The sequence below is a fragment of the Myxocyprinus asiaticus genome, chromosome 39, assembly GCF_019703515.2.
Source record: "Myxocyprinus asiaticus isolate MX2 ecotype Aquarium Trade chromosome 39, UBuf_Myxa_2, whole genome shotgun sequence".
NCBI classification, from domain to species: domain Eukaryota; kingdom Metazoa; phylum Chordata; class Actinopteri; order Cypriniformes; family Catostomidae; genus Myxocyprinus; species Myxocyprinus asiaticus.
Window position 1 is genome coordinate 29,787,571 of NC_059382.1, and position 20,925 is coordinate 29,808,495.

Below are 20,925 nucleotides of genomic sequence, written 5' to 3' on the forward strand. Positions count from 1 at the left end.
CTGTGGCCAAATATTACTCACTTTCTCAATAATCCCCTTTAATGTCTGACTGCCAATATCATTTTGAGGATGTATTGCCATACTAATTTCTGGACTCAAGCTTTATGTTTTTTGTGGTCATTGTTAGTACATCATATAGTAGGCCAAAAAACACACAGGTCAGTTGTTCATAGAATTCAGTTAATGGGCTGGACATTGGATTTGGACTCATGTTTTCTGTTCAGTTGTGTACAGAAGATTTTTTATTTTGCCTCAGTCACTATCTGTGATGGATTAATGCTACAAGAAATGTTTGTCAGGACGGAGAAACCAGCTTTCAGATGTAAACAGGTGAGAAGCAGTGAAATAGCTGTCATTATAAGCGTGAGAGGTAAACACGTAGGTGAATTTGCCTAGAATTGCAGTGTGTTTGTGTGTCAGTAAGGCAAGCATGCTTGGCTGATGTGACTTGAAGCAGAGCATCCAATTAGAGCAGAAGAAAATGCCATCCTGTGTCAGAAGAGGTAAACAAGTCTGACCCAGCAAGTCCAGAGTGCTTTTCCAATACTCCCCAGCCATTGCACAAATGTGCCAGCTCAGACACATATACAGTATATATGTACTGTGTATATACAGTATTATTATCTATATACATTGACATAAAAAAAAAGCCCCATTCACTTTGATTATATGGAAAGAGCAGCTGTTTACATCTGGTAGTAACATGAATCTCAAACGCGTCTCATGTGATCACTTGAGTTTGGATTTCGAGGAGAGTCTTTGATTTCCTGACTGCATAAACCACCAGGTATGTCAGTGTGTCACTGTATGTTGATAAAGCACAATATAAAAGCTAAAAAGGGCACTAAATTTCCAAACGCTGTTGCTACTGAATATACTTCCAAATTTTAATTTTACCGCAAATGTGAAGTTTTGATTGGAATGCTCATTTGTTGTTTTAGTTCAAATAATATGTGTCATTGCATATTTATATCACAACTTGGTCTGGTCTCATAGAATAATGTTAACTTACTATACCTACATTTTTGAAAAATTATTTTCACATGGCTCATTGTACATATCTTGTCAATTTCCTGGTGAAATGAACACTAGAGGTGTTACAACAACAATGACTTGCATTACTTGTAAATAATGAGTTATATGGCAGATTATCAGTTCATAAACACTTATTTTTTACCCTGTTCCTGACATAATGCTATTTTATGACACCTTAACGCTTCTTCTAATGTGCATGAATTGTAAGGTGATAGATTTGAACGTTTGCATTACATAAATAAACTCAGTTCGTTCAAATGCTATCTAATTGTGCAAGTGATAAAGGGTTTCATGTGCTTTGCAAAGGGAAAGGGGTACTAGTCTAGCTAAGCATGCAAGCCAGTACATGAGCCGAAAGTATCATAGAAGCACCTCAAAATGACGTTGTTGCCTCAGCAAACGTTTGCTTTTTCGGACACTATCGGTTAGTTTTAATTTTAAGGTTTAGGCTAGGGAGGAAGGTTTTGTTTATATAAAACTCGATAGAGAATTAAACTTCTAAGCCTTCTGTATTTTGGAGAACATTTAACTCGCTTTTAGCGCCACACAATGGAAATGTCTCCTAGAAACTGCCGCAAACCGTTTCATGAGCCACGTAATATCATTTTGCAAAAATGTCACCACAGTGACATAATTCTCATGACATCAGTCTGTGATGAAGTGTTCCGTGAAGTTTTATGCATGTATATGGACAGTATGTGCTTTTTCACATTTTCATTCTTGATTTATTTTATTTTATTTTTTTCTACCACTTATGATCAGGTCATCCAAGACAGATGTTAATACCAGGTGTAAATGGGAACGATATAACTCTAAGGGGGAGGAATGAACTATGAATAAAATGTATTTTTTTGTATGTTTTTTTTTTTGCTTTTTATTTGCACACGGTGCTTTAGCACCTGATTCACTAAAGGGGAACATCTCTTTTACATGAAATTCAATTCTGCTTTCTGAGGGCAGTAGTAGGGTGCCGTTAATTGGGGGGGCATATAAAAAGCACAGAATTTTGTGGAAAAAGCACAATCTGAGTTAACACAAAAGGAGGCGTGTTTGCACAAATTAGAATGAGAATGACTTAATTTAAATACAGCGCAGTGCTATTTTAGCGCATTTACCAATGGTTAAACTGGATTGTTGTTGGTAAGTGATTATTTTTGTAAACAAGTGCACACTGAAACATTACTACATGTAAGTAAAAAAAAAAGCTTCCAGGAGGAGAAAGTGTTCATAAATTTGGATTTCTGACACTTCAAGGCCTTAAAAAGTCTCTCCTATGACCTTTCAGTGGGACGAACAGTAGTTTTGTTTTTTAGACTTTCCCTCTTCTTTCAAAAAACGAAGACAAAGTTTCCCCCTGAGTTAAGCCCTCCACCACAAACATGAGCCATTAAAATTCTGTCGACATCAGCTTTTGACAGGAGCTCAAACCTTACATGCATTTTTTCCTCCAATCTTTCGTTCAGTTTGTCTCTCAATGGGCGCATTCTTCAGGTGCCTTTCTCCATTCAGATGATTGGAGTATTGTGAATCCCAGTTGGGTATCATCATGAAAGCTCTTCCTGTCTGGCCTGATGTGTCTTTGATACACTGCGTGCCAACTGGCATCTGCGATTGTGTCAGATCATCATTCTCCTATTATCTGTCAGGGGCATTTACCTGAACGCCATTCTAAATAATTCAACCATATCAGCATTCCTCCTTGAATGTATAACAGGCTTGTCCTCGGGCAAAAGTGCCACATGTTTCACAGAAAGACACTCTTGATGACTTCATAGAAAAGAAGCTTAATAATCTGATAAATTATGGAAAGAAAAAATGCGCATAGATAAGTATCAGGAGGGTATAATGCATGGTCGTGACGCGTGAGATATACGTACACTGTACACAGTGGTCCCAAAATGTATTTGGACACTTAAGCCGCACTTAAAATATATGAATGTTATTGTATTAGATAACCAAATATCAAAGCAAGTGGCATTTATTTAAGAAAAAAAAAAAAAAAAAGTAGCACAAGCACACTATTCAAGTAAAACATTTAACAAAAAGTTTTATTTTATTTTTATTTTTTTTAAGGTTTTAAATATAAAACAGATATACTTTCTGGTTGTCAAACTTTGTGGAACAACCTTATACATCCATTAAAATCCCCTTGAAAACAGTTAAAAACAATTGGAAACAAAAGAGGCTAATAAAAGTGAAATTAGTTCTGAGACTCTAGTATAATTTGTTTGCAGATGCCTCTTGGTTTGACATTTTTGTTTTAAAGGATAGCTCACCCAAAAATCCTCTCTTCATTTACTCACCCTCCTGCCATTCCAGATGTGTATGATTTTCTTTCTTCAGCAGAACACAAACGAAGATTTTTAAAATAATGTTTCAGCTCTGTAGGTCCTTACAATGCAAGTGAATGGTGACCAAAACTCATAAGCTCCAAAAATCACATAAAGGTAGCATAAAAGTACTCCAGATGACTCCAGTGGTTCAGATATGATAGGTGTGGGTGAGAAACAGATCGATAGCTATGTATTTTTTTACCATAAATCTCCACTTTAACTTTCACTTTTACGTTCTTCTGATTTTGACAATTTGCATTCTTCCTGCATATCGCCAACTAATGGTCGGGGCTGGTCAAAGGTGGAGATTTATAGGAAAAAAGGACTTAAATATGAATCTGTTTCTCGCCCACAACTATCTTTTCGCTTCAGAAGACATTGATTTAACCACTGGAGTCGTATGGATTACTTTAATTCTACCTTTGTGAGTTTTGAAGATTCAAAGTTCTGGTCACCATTTACTCGCATGTATGGACCTACAGCGCTGAGATAATCTTCTAAAAATCTTTGTGTTCTGCAGAAGGAAGAAATTCATACACATCTGGAATGGCATGAGGGTGAGTAAATGATGAGAGAATTTTCATTTTTGGATGAACTCTCCCTTTAATTCAATTACATAAAAGTATTTTTAAGAATGATTTAAGTGCCCAAATACTTTTATATTAACTCTCTATATAAGGCTACTATATAACAAAACAGTAAATACAGTATTGTTTTAAACAATACAGAAAATTAACATAAATTTTCAGACCAAATTTAAGGATAAACAATTAACCCTTTAGTGCCTATAGTGCCCTTTAGTGAAATTAAAACAGTCTGAAACACCTTCCTTAGGAAATTAACATTTGCTCTGTGTTTGGTACAAACAAGGATTCAAGATGCTGTCGAGTTGATGCACAGTAAAAGAGGCATCATTTTTAAACTGATGTCTGGTTTCGAACCCTTCCATACCACCCTCATTCACCCACAAGACCCGTGTGCCCTTTAGAAGACAGGCTACCATTACTGCTATTGCTAACACGAGAGAGGCACAATATAGCAAACCCTCTTCACAATCATGATCATGTACACATTTTCTTCAGGTCATCGACGCTCAACTGTCCTTAGACTTGCCACCCTCTCGTCCTCTACTTTTCCTCCTGTGAGCAAATTGACTTTGATCCCAGAAACTCCCCTTTGTTCAGCAAGTCTTCGCTGATTACAGTGCTATGCCGCCAGCGCTGTCTGGCCTGCGAGACAATCATCTGTAAGCGTTAATAAAAACATAATTGCTAAAAGCCTAGAACTGCCAATTTGAGCTGGAGAGCCACTGCTGTTACATGGGCATGCTTGCCAGGGAACATTGAATTAACCATTCTGGGTCTTGTGTGTTTGCTTCTGCACTTGTCTAAACACACACAATAATGCTTTTTGGAGCAAATTCACTAAACTGTCACAGCACTTTTGCACACAATATTTCAGTGCAAAAACCTGCATCTTATTCACTAAACACCAGCAATCCCGTTTGCAATGATTTAGTTTACATACACTTAGGTTGAAGTCATTAAAACTTATTTTTTAATCACTCCTCAGATTTCATATTAGCAAACTATAGTTTTGGCAAGTCGTTTAGGACGACATCTTTGTGCATGACACAAGTCATTTTTACAACAATTGTTTACAGACAGATTGTTTCACTTTTAATTGACTATATCACAATTCCAGTGGGTCAGAAGTTTACATACACTAAGTTAACTGTGCCTTTAATCAGCTTGGAAAATTCCAGAAAATGATGTCAAGCCTTTAGGCAATTAGCCAATTAGCTTCTGATGGGCTAATTGGCTAATTGGAGTCAATTGGAGGTGTACCTGAGGATGTATTTTAAGGCCTAGCTTCAAATTCAGTGCCTCTTTGCTTGACATCATGGGAAAATCTAAATAAATCAGCCAAGACCTCAGAAAATAAATTGTGGACCTCCACAAGTCTGGTTCATCCTTGGGTGCAATTTCCAAATGCCTGAAGTCACCACGTTCATCTGTACAAACAATAGTATGCAAGTATAAACACCATGGGACCACACAGCCATCATAACTCTCAGGAAGGAGATGTCTCCTAGAGTTGAGTGTAGTTTGGTGCGAAAAGTGCAAATCAATCCCAGAAAAACAGCAAAGGACCTTGGGAAGATGCTGGAGGAAACGGGTAGACAAGAATCTATATCCACAGTAAAATGAGTCCTATATCGACATAACCTGAAAGGCTGCTCAGCAAGGATTAAGCCACTGCTCCAAAACCGCCATAAAAAAGACAGATTACAGTTTGCAAGTGCACATGGGGACAAAGATCTTACTTTTTGGAGAAATGTTCTCTGGTCTGATGAAACAAAAATGTAACTGTTTGGCAATAATGACCATTGCTATGTTTGGAGGAAAAAGGGTGAGGCTTGCAAGCCAAAGAACACCATCCCAACCATGAAGCTTGGGGGTGACAGTATCATGTTGTGGGGGTGCTTTGCTGCAGGAGGGACTGGTGCACTTCACAAAATAGATGGCATCATGAGGAAGGAAAATTATGTGGAAATTTTGAAGCAACATCTCAAGACATCAGCCAGGAAGTTAAAGCTCAGTGGCAAATGGGTCTTCCAAATAGACAATGACCCCAAGCATACCTCCAAAGTTGTGGCAAAATGGCTTAAGGACAACAAAGGTGTCAAGGTGTTGGAGTGGCCATCACAAAGCCCTGACCTCAATCCCATAGAAATTTGTGGGCAGAACTGAAAAAGCATGTGCAAGCAAGGAGGCCTACAAACCTGACTCAGTTACACCAGTTCTGTCTGGAGGAATGGACCAAAATTCTAGCAACTTATTGTGAGAAGCTTGTGGAAGGCTACCCAAAACATTTGACCCAAGTTAAACAATTTAAAGGCAATGCTACCAAATACTAACAAAGTGTATGTAAACTTCTGACCCACTGGGAATGTGATGAAAGAAAGAAATGCTGAAATAAATAATTCTCTCTACTATTATTCTGACATTTCACATTCTTAAAATAAAGCAGTGATCCTAACTGACCTGAGACAGGGAATGTTTTCTATGATTAAATGTCAGGACTTGTGAAAAACTGAGTTAAAATGTATTTGACTAAGGTGTATGTAAATTTCTGATTTCAACTGTAGGTCATTGTCATTAATTTCTATATTAATTTGGCTCATTATAGATTGTTTTATTCACAAAGTTATTTGCTATTTGCTTAGCACAATTACCTTCACACTATTATGTCCCACTATAAATTGCATTTTTTATTTATTTATTTGTTTTTTTGTTTTTTGCCCACCGCAATTAACGTTGTGTTATTACTGCGAACAGAAAACAGGATGTTTCTGCACATTTTCTATTGAACATGGCAGTATTAATTCATCAAATGTCTATATAAAGATAAAGAGCGGTATAGCTGAGCAGATGTGTGGTGCAGTCGAGCGATTAAGGTGTCTGGATGCTGTACAATCTCAGTGAAGTATGCTAGATTGCATTAGTCCGCTGAATCTTTTGCAACCTAGCACTCAGAAGCAAAGCACACGTTTACTTTATTGTTTTTGCGCTGTTTGCCTGATTTTCATAATCCCTTCAGTGGATTGGGTGCAAAAACAAATTCAGTGCTATTTTTGTTGCCACGTTTGCATTGTTGCCTGATTTGCATAATTATTTTAGTGAATCGGGTGCAAAAATAGAGCAGACAGTGGGTGCAGATAAACGGTGCTTCCAGTGAACCTAATTCAGAAGCGACGCACAAGTTTGGAAATTGCGCAATTTTTTCGCCATGTTTGCTCTGGTGCCCGATTCGCATTTTCCTTTAGTGAATTGGCTGCTAAAATAGCACAGACAGTGCATGCAGATAAACGATGCAAATTAATGAGTGTAACAGAAAAGGTCTCTTTCTTAATGGAAAGAGGAAGCTGGGACTAGGTGAACAATCTATTTCAATCTTTTATTTCACAAGTTTGGCATTTCAGCACACACACACACTCAGGTCGGACTCCCTTCTTTTGGTGTTCCCTCCCTCTTTATAGCTCTCCCCAGCATTTCTGCAACGAGACACAGCTGTTAATCATCAACAGTGCGCTCAGGTGTGAACCCTTACTGCTCTGTCTCTCTCTCTCTCTCTCTCCAGACAAATTCTCAACCACGCCCCCACCTCCACAATGAGTCTCACCGTTTTTGACGGTATGTTTGCGCTGTTGTCCGATTTGCATAATTATTTTATTTAATCGAGCGCTAAAACATTGCAGACAGCGCATGCAGATAAACAGCACTTTCAGCAGATGCAATTCAGAAGTGACACTCAAGTTCAGGAATTGCGCTATTTTTTTGCCATGTTTACATTTTTGCTTGATGTGCATAATTCCTTTAGCGAATCGGGTACAAAAACAGAGCAAACAGCAGGTGCATATAAACGGTGCTTTCAGAGGACGCAATTCAGAAGTGATGCACAAATTCTGGAACTGCAAAATTTTTTTCACCATATTTGCACTGGTGCCCGATTCGCATTCTCCCTTTAGTGAATTGTCCACTAAAACAGCTCAGACAGTGTATGCCAATAAACGGCGTTTTCAAAGGATACAATTCAAAAGCAACGCACAAATGAATGAGTTGTACCATTTTTGACTATGTTTCCGCTGTTGCCCGATTTATTTTACTGAATCGTGTGCTAAAACACAGCAGCCATTTTTGTCGGCTTATTTGAGCCGATGCCTGATTTGCATAATTCATTTACTGAAACGGCGCTAAAACATCGCAGACAGCGCATGCAGTTAAACAACACTTTCAGCAGATGCAAATCAGAAGTGACGCACAAGTTCAGGAATTGCGTTATTTTTGTTGCCACTTTTGCGTTGTTGCCTGATTTGCATAATAGTTTTCGTGAATTGGCAGCAAAAACAGCACAGACAGCACGTGCAGTTAAGCGGCACTTTCAGCGGACGCAACTCAGAAGCGATGCACAAGTTCCTCTGAAAGCGGAACTTGTGCATCGCTTCTGAATTGCGTCCACTGAAAAGTGCCACTGAGATTGCTTTCAGAAGACTCAATTCAGAAGAGACGCACAAGTTTTAGGAATTGCGCTGTTTTTGTCGCCACATTTGCACTGATGCTTGATTTGTATAATTCCTTAGTGAATCAGGTGCTAAAACAGTGCTGACAGCTCACACAAATAAACAACACTTTCAGTGGCCACAATTCGTTCTTAATGAATTCCTGCCTTTTGTTTTCTTCGCACACCCTCTTAAACTCTATGTTCTGTTCTGCCTGTCACATATACTTTGGTCCTATGTGACATTCATTCTCATATAATGGGAATGGGTGGTATTGATCAATGCATGAATGCTTAAGGTAGACTTTTTGCCTTCTGTATGCATTCTCTCTCTCTCTCTCTCTCTCTCTCTCTCTCTTTCACTCTTTCACTTTAGTGGTCTTTTTATCTCAGACATGGCGTCTGCATGAATCCACATGGGGCGAAACTGATATTCTGCAACGCAGCACTCCTTTCATAATGTACATCTCTGTTTTTGGTGCTCTTCTACTTGTGCTCCAACATCAAATGTTGGCATCGGTAATAACATTACCAGTTTCTGAAAGGCTTGGAAAAGAAGGCAGTCTTATGTTTTGGCTCCTCATTAGACATTGGCAAAAAAGTGATGGGCCTTTCACAACTCACATATGGGGTCAAACATTAAACAGGACTTGGGGCAAAAATGCCATTGATATTTAAAATGCTGTAGATATTTATAGTGTGCATGCAAAAAAAAAGTAATTAAATTAATTGATTCAATTGAAATATTTGACATAAATGTTAGAAAAATATGCCCTAGGATTAAAATGCCCTGAAAACCATATCTATTTGAATAATTTGATTATGATAATTCTCTGAATGTCTTCATATGGCATAAACATTGTGTCATATAATTTGGTGTATGATACACACAGGATCAGTCTCTCTTACATATTGATTTACGCAGTGGCACTGCCCACATAATGATAAGAAGCCTAATGCTTATTCTCTAGTAATCATTGGCTGCACTTCAAAATGTCGAAAGTGTCAGTAGCAAAAGATTGTTTGAACTTTGCCTTGCCTTTTGCCTTTCAATGCTTCACGTGCACACAGCGGTGCACTAGGGCTAATACCATAGCCTGTACATGCTAATGACCAAACTATTTTAAGCTGAAGATTTTAGGAAAGATTATTAGCTATGAAATTCAAAGGCTTTCAAAAAACACATACTAAATTTAGTTTGGTTATTATCCACTGAGGTTTAGCCTAAAGATAACATAAGTTTTAATTTAAAGGTGAATCTTAGGTAACAACGAGAATGTTTAGCAATTTAGCTAGCACGCTAATGTATGGAAAGAAAACATGGCAAAAATCCGGGTCCACGTGCCAAAGTTGGCCCATGATGACCTTTGATTGGGCCCGCCTTACCATATATGACAAGAGGGGAAAATATTTGGGGAAAAATGCTATTGACACAGCATTTCATTGCATTAATTTAGCAGAATGCAGAGTAATTTTTTTTATTTTTTTTTTGTATAATGAAATCTTAAAGGAGGGGAACCAGGGAAAATTTCTTATTTTAATATAATACAGTTTGCAGGGCCTGAAATTCGGCGTGGGATTGCAGGTTTTGCACACAATTTTAATCATACCTGCAAGTTCCACGTTCAAAATGCGGAAAATTCCCGCACACTTTTATTCACTTTACAGTGCAGCTGCAAATTAGTAAACCAATAGATACAGAATCAAAATCAAATCAGTAAACTTGTTTTTGTATCAAACTGTAATTCCAGAAGCTGCGTGAGTAAATCCGCTCTGTCTCTCCCACTCTCTGGTCAGCAGCGTGTTGAGTGCTTGTTTTTTTTTTCTCTCTCTCTCTCCCCAATTTGGCATGCCCAATTCCCAATGCAATCTAAGTCCTCGTGGTGGCGTAGTGACTCGCCTCAATCCGTGTTGTGGAGGACAAATCTCAGTAGCCTCCGCGTCTGAGACCGTCAATCCACGCATCTTATCACGTGGCTTGTTGAGCGCATTACCGTGGAGACATAGCGTGTGTGGAGGCTTCACGCTATTCTCCGCGGCATCCACGCACAACTCACCACGTGCCACACCGAGAGTGAGAACCACATTATAGCGGCCACAAGGAGGTTACCCCATGTGACTTTACCCTCCCTAGCAACCGGGCCAATTTGGTTGCTTAGGAGACCTGGCTGGAGTCACTCAGCACACCCTGGATTCGAGCATCTTTATTCGCTGAGCCACCCAGGCCCCCTCGTTGAGCGCTTGTTAAATTTAGTGTGAACGCACATTTTTTCGAGTAGTTACTGAACTTAATATTTTACTGATGTATAAACCTTTCTATACCTGTTAATTCCACATGCAAATGACATTATACAGCATCTATGTAAGCTAGAAAATATAGTTCCTGTTCATAATCAGCAAAGCTGTTAACATTGCAAGTGCGTGAACGCCTTTTATATCTTGACACTCCCTCATTAGTCATAATGCAGCACATTTGCAGGAAAGGCAAAAATAGCAAAAATGCTTTATGTAATGTACCAGCTGCATGGTGTAGAAAGACACTTAAACACCTGTTACATCTCTCATTTCCATCTCTAGTTCCATTCAGGGTCGGAAATTAACGGGGGTTCTGGGCAAAAAAAAAAAAAAGAATCCCCTGCAATCTGATATAGTTTCAGATATATCCATCACAATCTTCATTTGAATTTTCGCTGAACATTATTTGTTTCATGCCATCCATTGTGTAGATGTTGCAGAGTCAGTGGTGGATGCTCGCACCATAAACGCGCACTCTGTCTGCTTCTCACACTCCGCATCAGTTCGTTCCCGCTCTAAAAATACAAATGTTGCAATGTAGGTAATAATAATATTAACAACAACAACAACAACAACAAATTTCTGGATGTGTTAAAGACTAGTGCTTATCTTTCGACATAATTTTGCTACACTGATATCTATATTTCAGTCTTACTTAGAAGTTAACAGATATTCAGTCAGCTTTTATTCATTCAGTGCTATAACCCATGTACCCTGAAGGACATATAACCAGGGTTTATATATTTTTAGTTAGCATTTTAAGCTTAGGTGCCATGGAGTGGCAATAGCTATAATGTAACAGTTGGAATACGAAATGAACGGAATGGGCTTGTTTGGCAGTAATATGTCTAACACTAAAACATACTGTAAGGTGTTTTTGGCTAGTTCCTGACCTACACTTTAGGAAAGCTAAAGCAATATTTTACTTTTTTATTTCTATACAGACTGTAAAAAACTTGATGTACCCATTAATTCAAAAATATTACAACAGTTCATTGTGTTTTTCTCACTCTCTTCCCGATAACATCCCTGAAATATCCATAACAAAGGGAGTTTGTTCTATCAGTGAGAGAATCCAATGCTAATAGGAATTCGGGGGAGTACGGTTGGGGGGCATCTATCATCCTCCTCAGCAGGAACAATACACAGAGCAACACTTCTTTTTAATCATCACTATCAAAGCTGGCAAGCTGGCAGTAAAAGCCAAGTGTGCTCCAGCTCTGGGGCAGAGTACGAGAGCGTTTGAGGATAAAACGAAGACCCACAGCAAGCCCATGGGGATAGGAGGTGATTATTCAAGCAGCCAATTAGATGTCTGCCTGCATGTTTGTTACATCTCACAACTGTTTAAACCCCTGAGAGGTGGAGGTAAACAGAGTGAAAGTGAGAAATATGTACAGTATATATATTTATACAGCAAGAGAGAGGAGTAAGAGAGAGACTAGGGACTACAGAGTCTCAGTCTTTTTCCCTTTTTATGTGCCACAGGAATACAGTTTGTTTACTTACAGATAGAGTGTGAAAACTGTGTATTAACATGAAAAAATAGTAAGAAGTTACAACTTTATGCTGCATCACGGCCAGCACATCACATAACTAAGAAAACTGCATCACATGACTATATATATATATATATATATATATATATATATATATATATATATATACATACTGTGTGTGTGTGTGTGTATATATATATATATATATATATATATATATATATATATATATATATATATATATATATACTGTATATATACACACACTCACCGGTCACTTTATTAGGTACACCTGTACATCTACTTATTCATGCAATTATCTAATCAACCAATCGTGTGGCAGCTGTGTAATGTATAAAATCATTCATATATGGGTCAGGAGCTTCAGTTAATGTTCACATCAACCATCAGAATGGGGAAAATTTTTTATCTCAGTGATTTGGACCGTAGTATGACTGTTGGTGCCAGATGAACTGGTTTGAGTATTTCTGTAACTGCTGATCTCCTGGGATTTTCACATGCAATAGTCTCTAGAGTCTAAAGAGAATGGTTGTAATGGGAATGATGGAGTTGACATGCTAAAGCTGTGACAGCAGATTTAAACATTGTTTAAAGGTGCTGTAAGCGATTTTAGCGTTCTGAAGCTTTAACGTGACTGAGCCGTTTAATTAGCCACGCCCCCTCATTCCAAAACCCTGCCCTCCAAATATAATTTTGAGACCAAAACCAAGCAAAAGAGCAGCATTGTTTGTTCCTGTGGCTGTCAAATTCAACAGTGGCACAATAGTGCCCTCAACTGACAAACATTATGAATCATAAAGTGTGTTCGACTTCATGCAGCATTGCGCAGACCAATCGGCAGTGCATGTCATTTAGAATTTTGTCTGACCTGAACCGACGCCACCGCCGCTTCACCATTACGTATACCATCAAAATACCGCAAGAGCTGTACGAGAGGAGCCGGTTGGCACAGCCACTGCAGTTGCTCCAGAGGAGCTGCACAAGCTCTGATGACTACACAGCTTATTCACGATTGGCCAGACTCACAACGTGACAATGGTTACATGTGTTTCTTGGCTGCTTTCGCAATTGCATACTTCACATACTACTCTTACTACTTCTGCTATGTCAGTAATAAGAGTAGTGTGGTAGTATGCCATTACCGTTGTGTTTATTCTGACACCTCCAGTTCGGCAAAAACTCTTATTTTTATAACAGTACATCATGTTTATATCATGCTATATTATGTTTGTCATAGTAATATCATGTTTATTCAGAAAAAAATTTAAAATGATTAAAAAGACTGACTGCTTTATTGGTATTAAAATAATACAGGCTTTTATTGGACTTTCTTCTGGTATACACAACAGGTACTGTATTATGCAGCACATAAATGAACAATGTTTGGTTATTGTTTTATGTAAAATTCAAACATATCTATCTGAATTCCACTTCTTCTGAAATGAAGAAATCAAACATCGTGCGGCCTTCTGTGACTGGTGTAGATTCAGCAGACGATAAGAAGCACAAAGTGTCCGGCTTGACGGCTCTTTTTTCAACTCCTCCCCCAACTGCAACCGGCAAATCTCGCCGATCAGCAAATCGAGATGCAGTTCAAGTCGAACGATAGCCTCAATGATCCGCTTCAAATGAGAATGAGCAAAATGTTTCACAGGTGAAAAGCGTTAGTGTCTACAAAGTCTACAGCTGTCACAGAGACCGGTGAGAGATCTCAGGACACTTATTTCATTAATATCTTTAAGGGAGTAGGTTCATTTTTTGCATACTTTACCATGAAAAAAATCACTTACAGCACCTTTAAAATATGAAAAAATATAAAACTTACCAGACCGCATGTCCTACTGTTGCATCCACCATGAGCAGGAAGTGGGAAAGGGTGTACATTCAGTACATATATATTAGCCTATATACAGGTATATACAGTATGAAAGAATATAAAGTGTTTTTTAGACAAAACATGACTTTATTGACATTGACATTATTTACTTAAAATGTACACTTAGTATTTTGTGCAAATTGTGAATTTTTTTAACAGAAATAAGTAGTATTAGTAGAAAAGTATTTTTTGAAAAAAAAAATAATATCCATCTATGAGAAAAGGCTGCTTTATTCTACATATAGTGCTGGCTGCTTATTCCTGAGAGCTGTTATATTGAGATCATATGACCTGCTGAATTTTACTCGCATTATCTCACTTTATCTTTTTTATTCACTTGCAGGAGAAAATAATCATGTCTGACTGCGAATAGCACATCATATCAAAGATTTGATTTGATTTGATTTGAGAGTAAATAATTAAAAATTCTGGTCTGTTTATCATACAAAGCGATTGTATGCCTTCAGAAAACTTGGAATATTATGCACAAGTCGCATGGACTACTTTTACGATACTTTTGGTTGTTTTTTTGTATGTTTGTTTTTTAAGCTTTAATGTCCATCACTGTCATCTGCTATTGTATTGAAATCAGCAAATAACATGAGGGTATATATTGTAATGACAGAATTTTCATTTTTGGGTGGACTGTTCTTTTAAGGAAGTTAAATGCATTTCATTGTTGTCTTAAAATGAATTTTCTGGGTTCACTACAAGTTAATCTCTGGCATGCTGTCAATTACCACAGAAAATAATTTTGACTCATCTGTCAGTTTGTTAAAACAAACAAAAATAATGTTTACAGTAATGCATTTGCAATGGAAGTCTATGCGGAAAAGCATTGTACCAGGATAAACCTTAAAATACAACCTATTTCAAAAGTATAGTGACAAGACTTAAACATTATATGTTTTAACATACTAACCTCGTCTGTGCAAAATTTATATCCAGTCTTTCAACTCATGTTATGACCATGTAAAGACGGTAAACTTTAAACAAGGTTACCAGAAAGAGACTTTTTACATAAGGGAAAATCCAAACACAGGAATTACGTCAGGCTCAGTAAGGCATAACCTGAGGTTCATCGTAGAACAGTAGTCGCACTGCCAGAAGGATGATTTTGACAATTTTACAGCTCCAATAACACACGTTTGTACAGAAGAATTTACTAAAGTGCTTTAACAAACACACAAGCTGCATATCCATTGTGTGTTTGCTGTAAACGATTTGTGTTTGTTTTTTACAGAATGACAGACAAGTCGAAACTGAATATGGTACTCATGACACAGATGCTTTTGATAAAGCTTAACTTGTTTTGAACCACACATACAGCATGTTCTTAATAACAAATATATGTATACTTATATTATGTAAAGTTGAAACCTAGATACAGAAAACTTGCCTGATGCTCCTGCCAGAGTTTTCAAGACATTTGTCCACTCTGTGGGTACGTAACTTAGAACTTTAAACACAAGAGCATGAAATAGATTTCCAATTTCCACTGAAATGTGTCTTCATTATTCTTTTATGCACTCTTTTTCTCTGTCAAAGATATTTCTTATTCTGGTCATGAGTCTAGGCAATTACTTTTTTTAATATTTAATTTAGTCAGTGTAGCACAGACAGAGGAATATTGTGTGTGTGCACATTTGGTGTTGTTTGAAACATTTTTTGATGGAATACATTATTAATATTTTGAAATGGATAAATTATTCTGCCTGGAATTGTTGATTTGGTGGCTCATCGGGTTTTGCGCCCAAGTTTATATGGGACAAATATGTGTCATTGTCTCAGGGGAGCTCAAAGCAATCAGTAGTGTTGACTTGCAGTGCAGCTTTGCATTTTGAGGAGTAGAACTTCTCAAGAGGGTGGACAACTAGTTCACATCCAGAACTGTTCAGAGTGGACGCTATGAGGATTTAATGATGAGGAATTTCTTATGTCCAGTGTTTGACATGTTGAGATCAATATTAAGACCAATACAGTAGGTTTTGCATTTTGATGAATCTATAGATTTATTTGATGCTAATACTGGATGTCCATATGCTTCACAATCACTGCGAGAACAAAGAGACTATATTTCACTGTAATATCTTTATAATGTTTTATTCTCATTATGTTTTCAATGACTCCACTTTGAATTCCTTAACCACACCCTCCTCCAGATACAAGATCAAACTGGACTCAGATGAAATCCAGTATGGAGGCCATGGCAGACTGGACCACAGCACAGAGTTCTTCACTGAGCCAATGGCATTCAACGATCGACCTAACTCTATGCTGGTATGCACAGAATACCATATGTTTCCATGTACCAAACCATACACCATACAGTACCACACGGAATCATTTGTATTTTTTGTTTAAAGAATATGCAGGTTTCTGCAGAATGGATGTAAATTGGAAATGGTAAAATGGGTTAAACCTAGCTTAGAGTGTTACACTTTTTTTTATTAGCTGAAAACATTATGAGATAGCCAAAATATTTCATAAATGAACATGCACAGAGTGTGAAATATGTAGAACTTTTGAATTCACCATTTACATTCTACAGGCACAGATTCCGTGTAAACCTAGCCTTGCCTTACCGTACCACCAGTGCTAGGCAGATAACTTGTGAATAGTAATCCGGTACTGATTACAGATTACATGGCAAAAAATTTAATCAGTAACGTAATCTTGTAAATTACATTTTTGGGGTAATCTAATCAGATTATTTAAGGATTACTTTAGGATTACTCAACCTAATTCTGTTTTATTTTATGTCACATGCATTTGAGTAGGATAATCATTTTAACATAAAAGTATAGAGGAAGAAAATGTATTCCATTCTTTATTCCTAACAAAAAGAGCCTCATAAAAAGAGCTCCTCATGACATTTTTTAAAAGTGCATTAAACATTACATGAATGAAATAAACATTAAATCTAACAGCAATGACAGTGCATGGCCAAAGTTGATCATTCAAAAAAACTGAGGCATCAAGTTCATTTTAAGTGCATAAAACAATAGCAACATTAAAATAATTAATGACCATAACCCTTACTGCTTACTGATAGTCCATCACCTTTCCAAAGCTGAGGTGCAAGATATTATCTTTTGAACAGCAAGAATATTCAAAAGAGCAGAATATTTTAAAACAGCAGAGTTCCACCAAGTCACACAAGGGACTGTATCAGCAGCAACAGTAGAGCAATGTGATTAGGATGAACAATAAATTAACAATTTACTGCCGTTGATTTGCTAATATGTAATCATGTAATCTATAAAAAAGTAACTAGTCTGATTACGAGTATTTTAAACTAATGTAATCCAATTACAAGTACTTGATTTTTTTATAATCTGATTACACAATCCAGATTACATGTAATCCCTTACTACCCAACACTGCGTACCACAAATACTTCACTAAATTCAGATTTACAGGAGAAGAGCACACTGGGGGCTGCTGAGTTAAGTCCATTAGTGCTGTTTTTTTAATTGTTTACCTATGTAAACGTGCTAGATTTGCATTTTTGATTGTTGCGCCGCATCTCACGTTTTTTCAGCGTCTCACGCAGGAGCGCTGTGTTTTGTAGACGCTGTGTCATGTTAAAAAGAACTTCAACTATTAGAAACAGCCTAAACTCATGAAGTTTACATGAACATGACAACATTTTTGCAATTCAAAATTGACATGCTGTATAACACGTTTGACTGCATGTTTCCAGTGCAATGTCCAGCTGGGGGTGCCAAAAGCGAGCAAAATGGTTTTGTATTCAGACAAGGTTTTAAGGTGAATTTTAGATGGATGTTTTTAAAAGATACCTCCCTAACCTAAAACCTTTGCCTGAACCTAACCAATAGTTTTTCAAAATATAAATGAGACATTAAAAAAAGACATCCTTACCCTATCAATGCCTAAACCTAACCAATAGTGTTTTAACATTTCAAACCATACAGTCTCTACATATGTCTGTTATTTAGGTGCCTTTTGTTTAAATCTATTACTGATATTAGTGCCCTTATCACAGCAGTAATAAGTGGGAGTCAAGTGAAATGCTATTTGAAGTAGTTATAGTTGAGTTAATCTAGTGAGTCATGTTTCTCCATCAGATAAATTCTCTTGGGCTGCCGCTTTCATATTGTGTATTCTATTTCCACAGGCCTTATTGAAATTAAGTGCATAGCGTGAAATTCAAATCCCCCATTTCAGGCTGTAGCTTGTGACGCAAGGCTTCATTCTACCCTTTTTTCATTCATTTTCTCCTTACTTTGTCTTCTCCCTCCATCTCCTTTCCTAAGGGCCTGCTGACGATTTAAAAAAATCTATAAAAATTCCAAAGGAAACTTTTTTTTTTTTTTTTGCTGACTTGTCCAGTTGTCAACATAATTTTGTGATTGTTAAGCAGAGCGAGTGGACCAATCTTTAGCTTGTGGGTAAAAGGTGAGGAAGTAAAAATTCCCATAATTGATGTTTGTTTTTTTGTTTTTTTGGTGCATTCAAGTCCTCCTGGGAAGTTTGTACTTACGAGGTCGGAAATTGTAAATATGATATGATGTGCGTTCAAGTGATTTAAGTTGGAAAGAACAGACCCGTTTTGTAATTTCATATTCCTTTCTCACTTCTGGAAATACTAGCAAAGGCAGGAAGCTTTTTTTAGCACCAATGCAACATCATGAAGAACAAAGCTACGCATTAGGTATGTTATTAGTGCTTTATCTTTCTATTTTAATAATTCTTGTGAAGCCACATATAATGATGGGAAATGTAGTTTTGTTGCAAAAGCTTGTCACTGCATAAACCAGCAAAATTAGTCTTATTTTCTGGCAAGTTGTATTGTTATTTTTCATTAACAGTTCCAAAAATGCATGCAAACTAAACTGCACAGTCAAAATCCTCAAGTAAAACTGAATTATTACCAATAACAGTTTGCACGTCCCCAACTGGGAAAGTTGGAGCTTAAAGAAAATCCAATCCTTCAAATCCTTAAAGACTTTGTGATGGCATTCATGTGCGCTCAACACATAAATACGATCATTCCGATATGGCTTGAACACACCGTTGGAGGCCATTCGGACCTAACACATTCTTTCGCTCAAAAATCTACACTCTTAAAAAAAAAAATCCAAAAAATCCAAACTTTATGACTTTTTTCTTCCTTGGAACAGAAAAGGAAATAGTGTTCATGTTGCTCATTTACATTCAATGACTGCATATTGTTATGGTCTGTTCCTTACACAAAGCTATTGAAATGGCTTCAGAATGCTTGGAATTAAGTTATATATTGTATAAAACTGAGTGTTGCAATTTAAGCCTGGCCTATAATAACATGTGTATAGTGCCATATTAATGTATTTACTTGTTTGATGATGCTTGCAGCACATTGCAAAGCCATTAATTATTCATGTACAGTCACATACTTCTACAGTATATTACATTTTAATCATACCTAAACATTTTAATGTAGAAGGGGTAGTCAAACAATTAGCTGAACTTCACCATCTTTAGCTTTGGTTAAAGTTAAATTAATGTTGGATTTTTTTTTTATTTTATTTATTGTTATTTTTTTATTTTTTTACAAAAATCAGTTTTAGATCAAACAACAATTGGCGGACCCCCCTGCAATTTTGCCATTGATCCCTTAGGGGTCAGTAGACCCCCTCTTGAGGACACCTGCTGTACCAAAGTAATAGTTCACCCAAAAATTTAAATTCTCTCATCATTTACTCACCCTCCTGCCATCCCAGATGTAAATGACGTTCTTTCTTCTGCTGAACTCAAACGAAGATTTTTAGAAGAATATTTCAGCTCTGTAGTTCCTCACAATGCAAGCGAATGGGTGCCAATATTTTGATGTTCCAAAATCACATAAATCAGCATAAAAGTAATCCATAGGACTCTAGTGGTTAAATCAATGTCTTCAGAAGCAATATGATAGGTGTGGGTGAGAAACAGATTAATGTTGAAGTCCTTTTTTACAATAAATTATCCTCCCTGCTCAGTCAATGGCTGTGTCCGAAACCAGGAAAATGCTGCCTTCGGAGGCTGTATACAGAGACAGGATGAAAATAATGTGCTTTTCAAACTGTTTGGAGACCAGTTTCCTTAAGAGTTCCATTCATTCAAAACAGCTGTCAGTTAAGCCATTAACTGATTAGGCAGAAAATCAGCTGCCAACTATTTCAGATCTCCACTTTAAATTTCACATTATTCTTCTTGTTTTTTTGGTTATTCACATTTTTCATGCATATTGCCCCCTACTGGGTAGGAAGAAGAATTTCTGGCAAAAAAAGGACTTAAATATTGATCTGTTTCTCACCCACATCTATCACATCGCTTCTGAAGATATGGATTAAAAACTGGAGTTATATGGATTATTTTTATGCTGAGAGTAAAAATTAGAGAATTTGTGTTTTTGGGTGAACTATCCCTTTAGTTCACCCAAAAATGAAATTCTTTCATCATTTACTCACCCTTGTGCCATCCCAGATGTGTATGACTTTCTTCTGCTGAACTCAAACAAAGATTTTTAGAAGAATATTTCAGCTCTGTAGATCCTCACAATGCAAGTGAATGGGTGCCAACATTTTGAACTTCCAAAATCCACAACAGTTCGCAACAAAAAAGTACTCCAAGCGACTCTGGTTGTTAAATCCATGTCTTTAGAAATTATATGATAGGTGTAGGGGAGAAACAGGTCAATATTTAAGTCTATTTTTATCATAAATTCTCCTCCCTGCTCAATCAAGCTCCACTTCACTTTCACATCCTCCTGTTTTTGGTGATTTACATTATTCATGCATATCGCCCCCTACTGGGCAGGGAG

General features: G+C 37.1%; 1 protein-coding gene across 2 annotated transcripts in view; it reads left to right on the plus strand.

Annotated features, from left to right (window-relative positions):
- LOC127430022 (1,4-alpha-glucan-branching enzyme-like) overlaps window positions 1-20,925 on the plus strand; it is a 218,258-nt gene that overhangs the window by 178,463 nt on the left and 18,870 nt on the right. For both annotated transcript variants that reach the window (XM_051679428.1, XM_051679427.1), the window contains one exon: window positions 16,283-16,400. In XM_051679428.1, coding sequence (XP_051535388.1) covers window positions 16,283-16,400 — 118 coding nt within the window. The remainder of the gene's footprint in view (window positions 1-16,282; window positions 16,401-20,925) is intronic.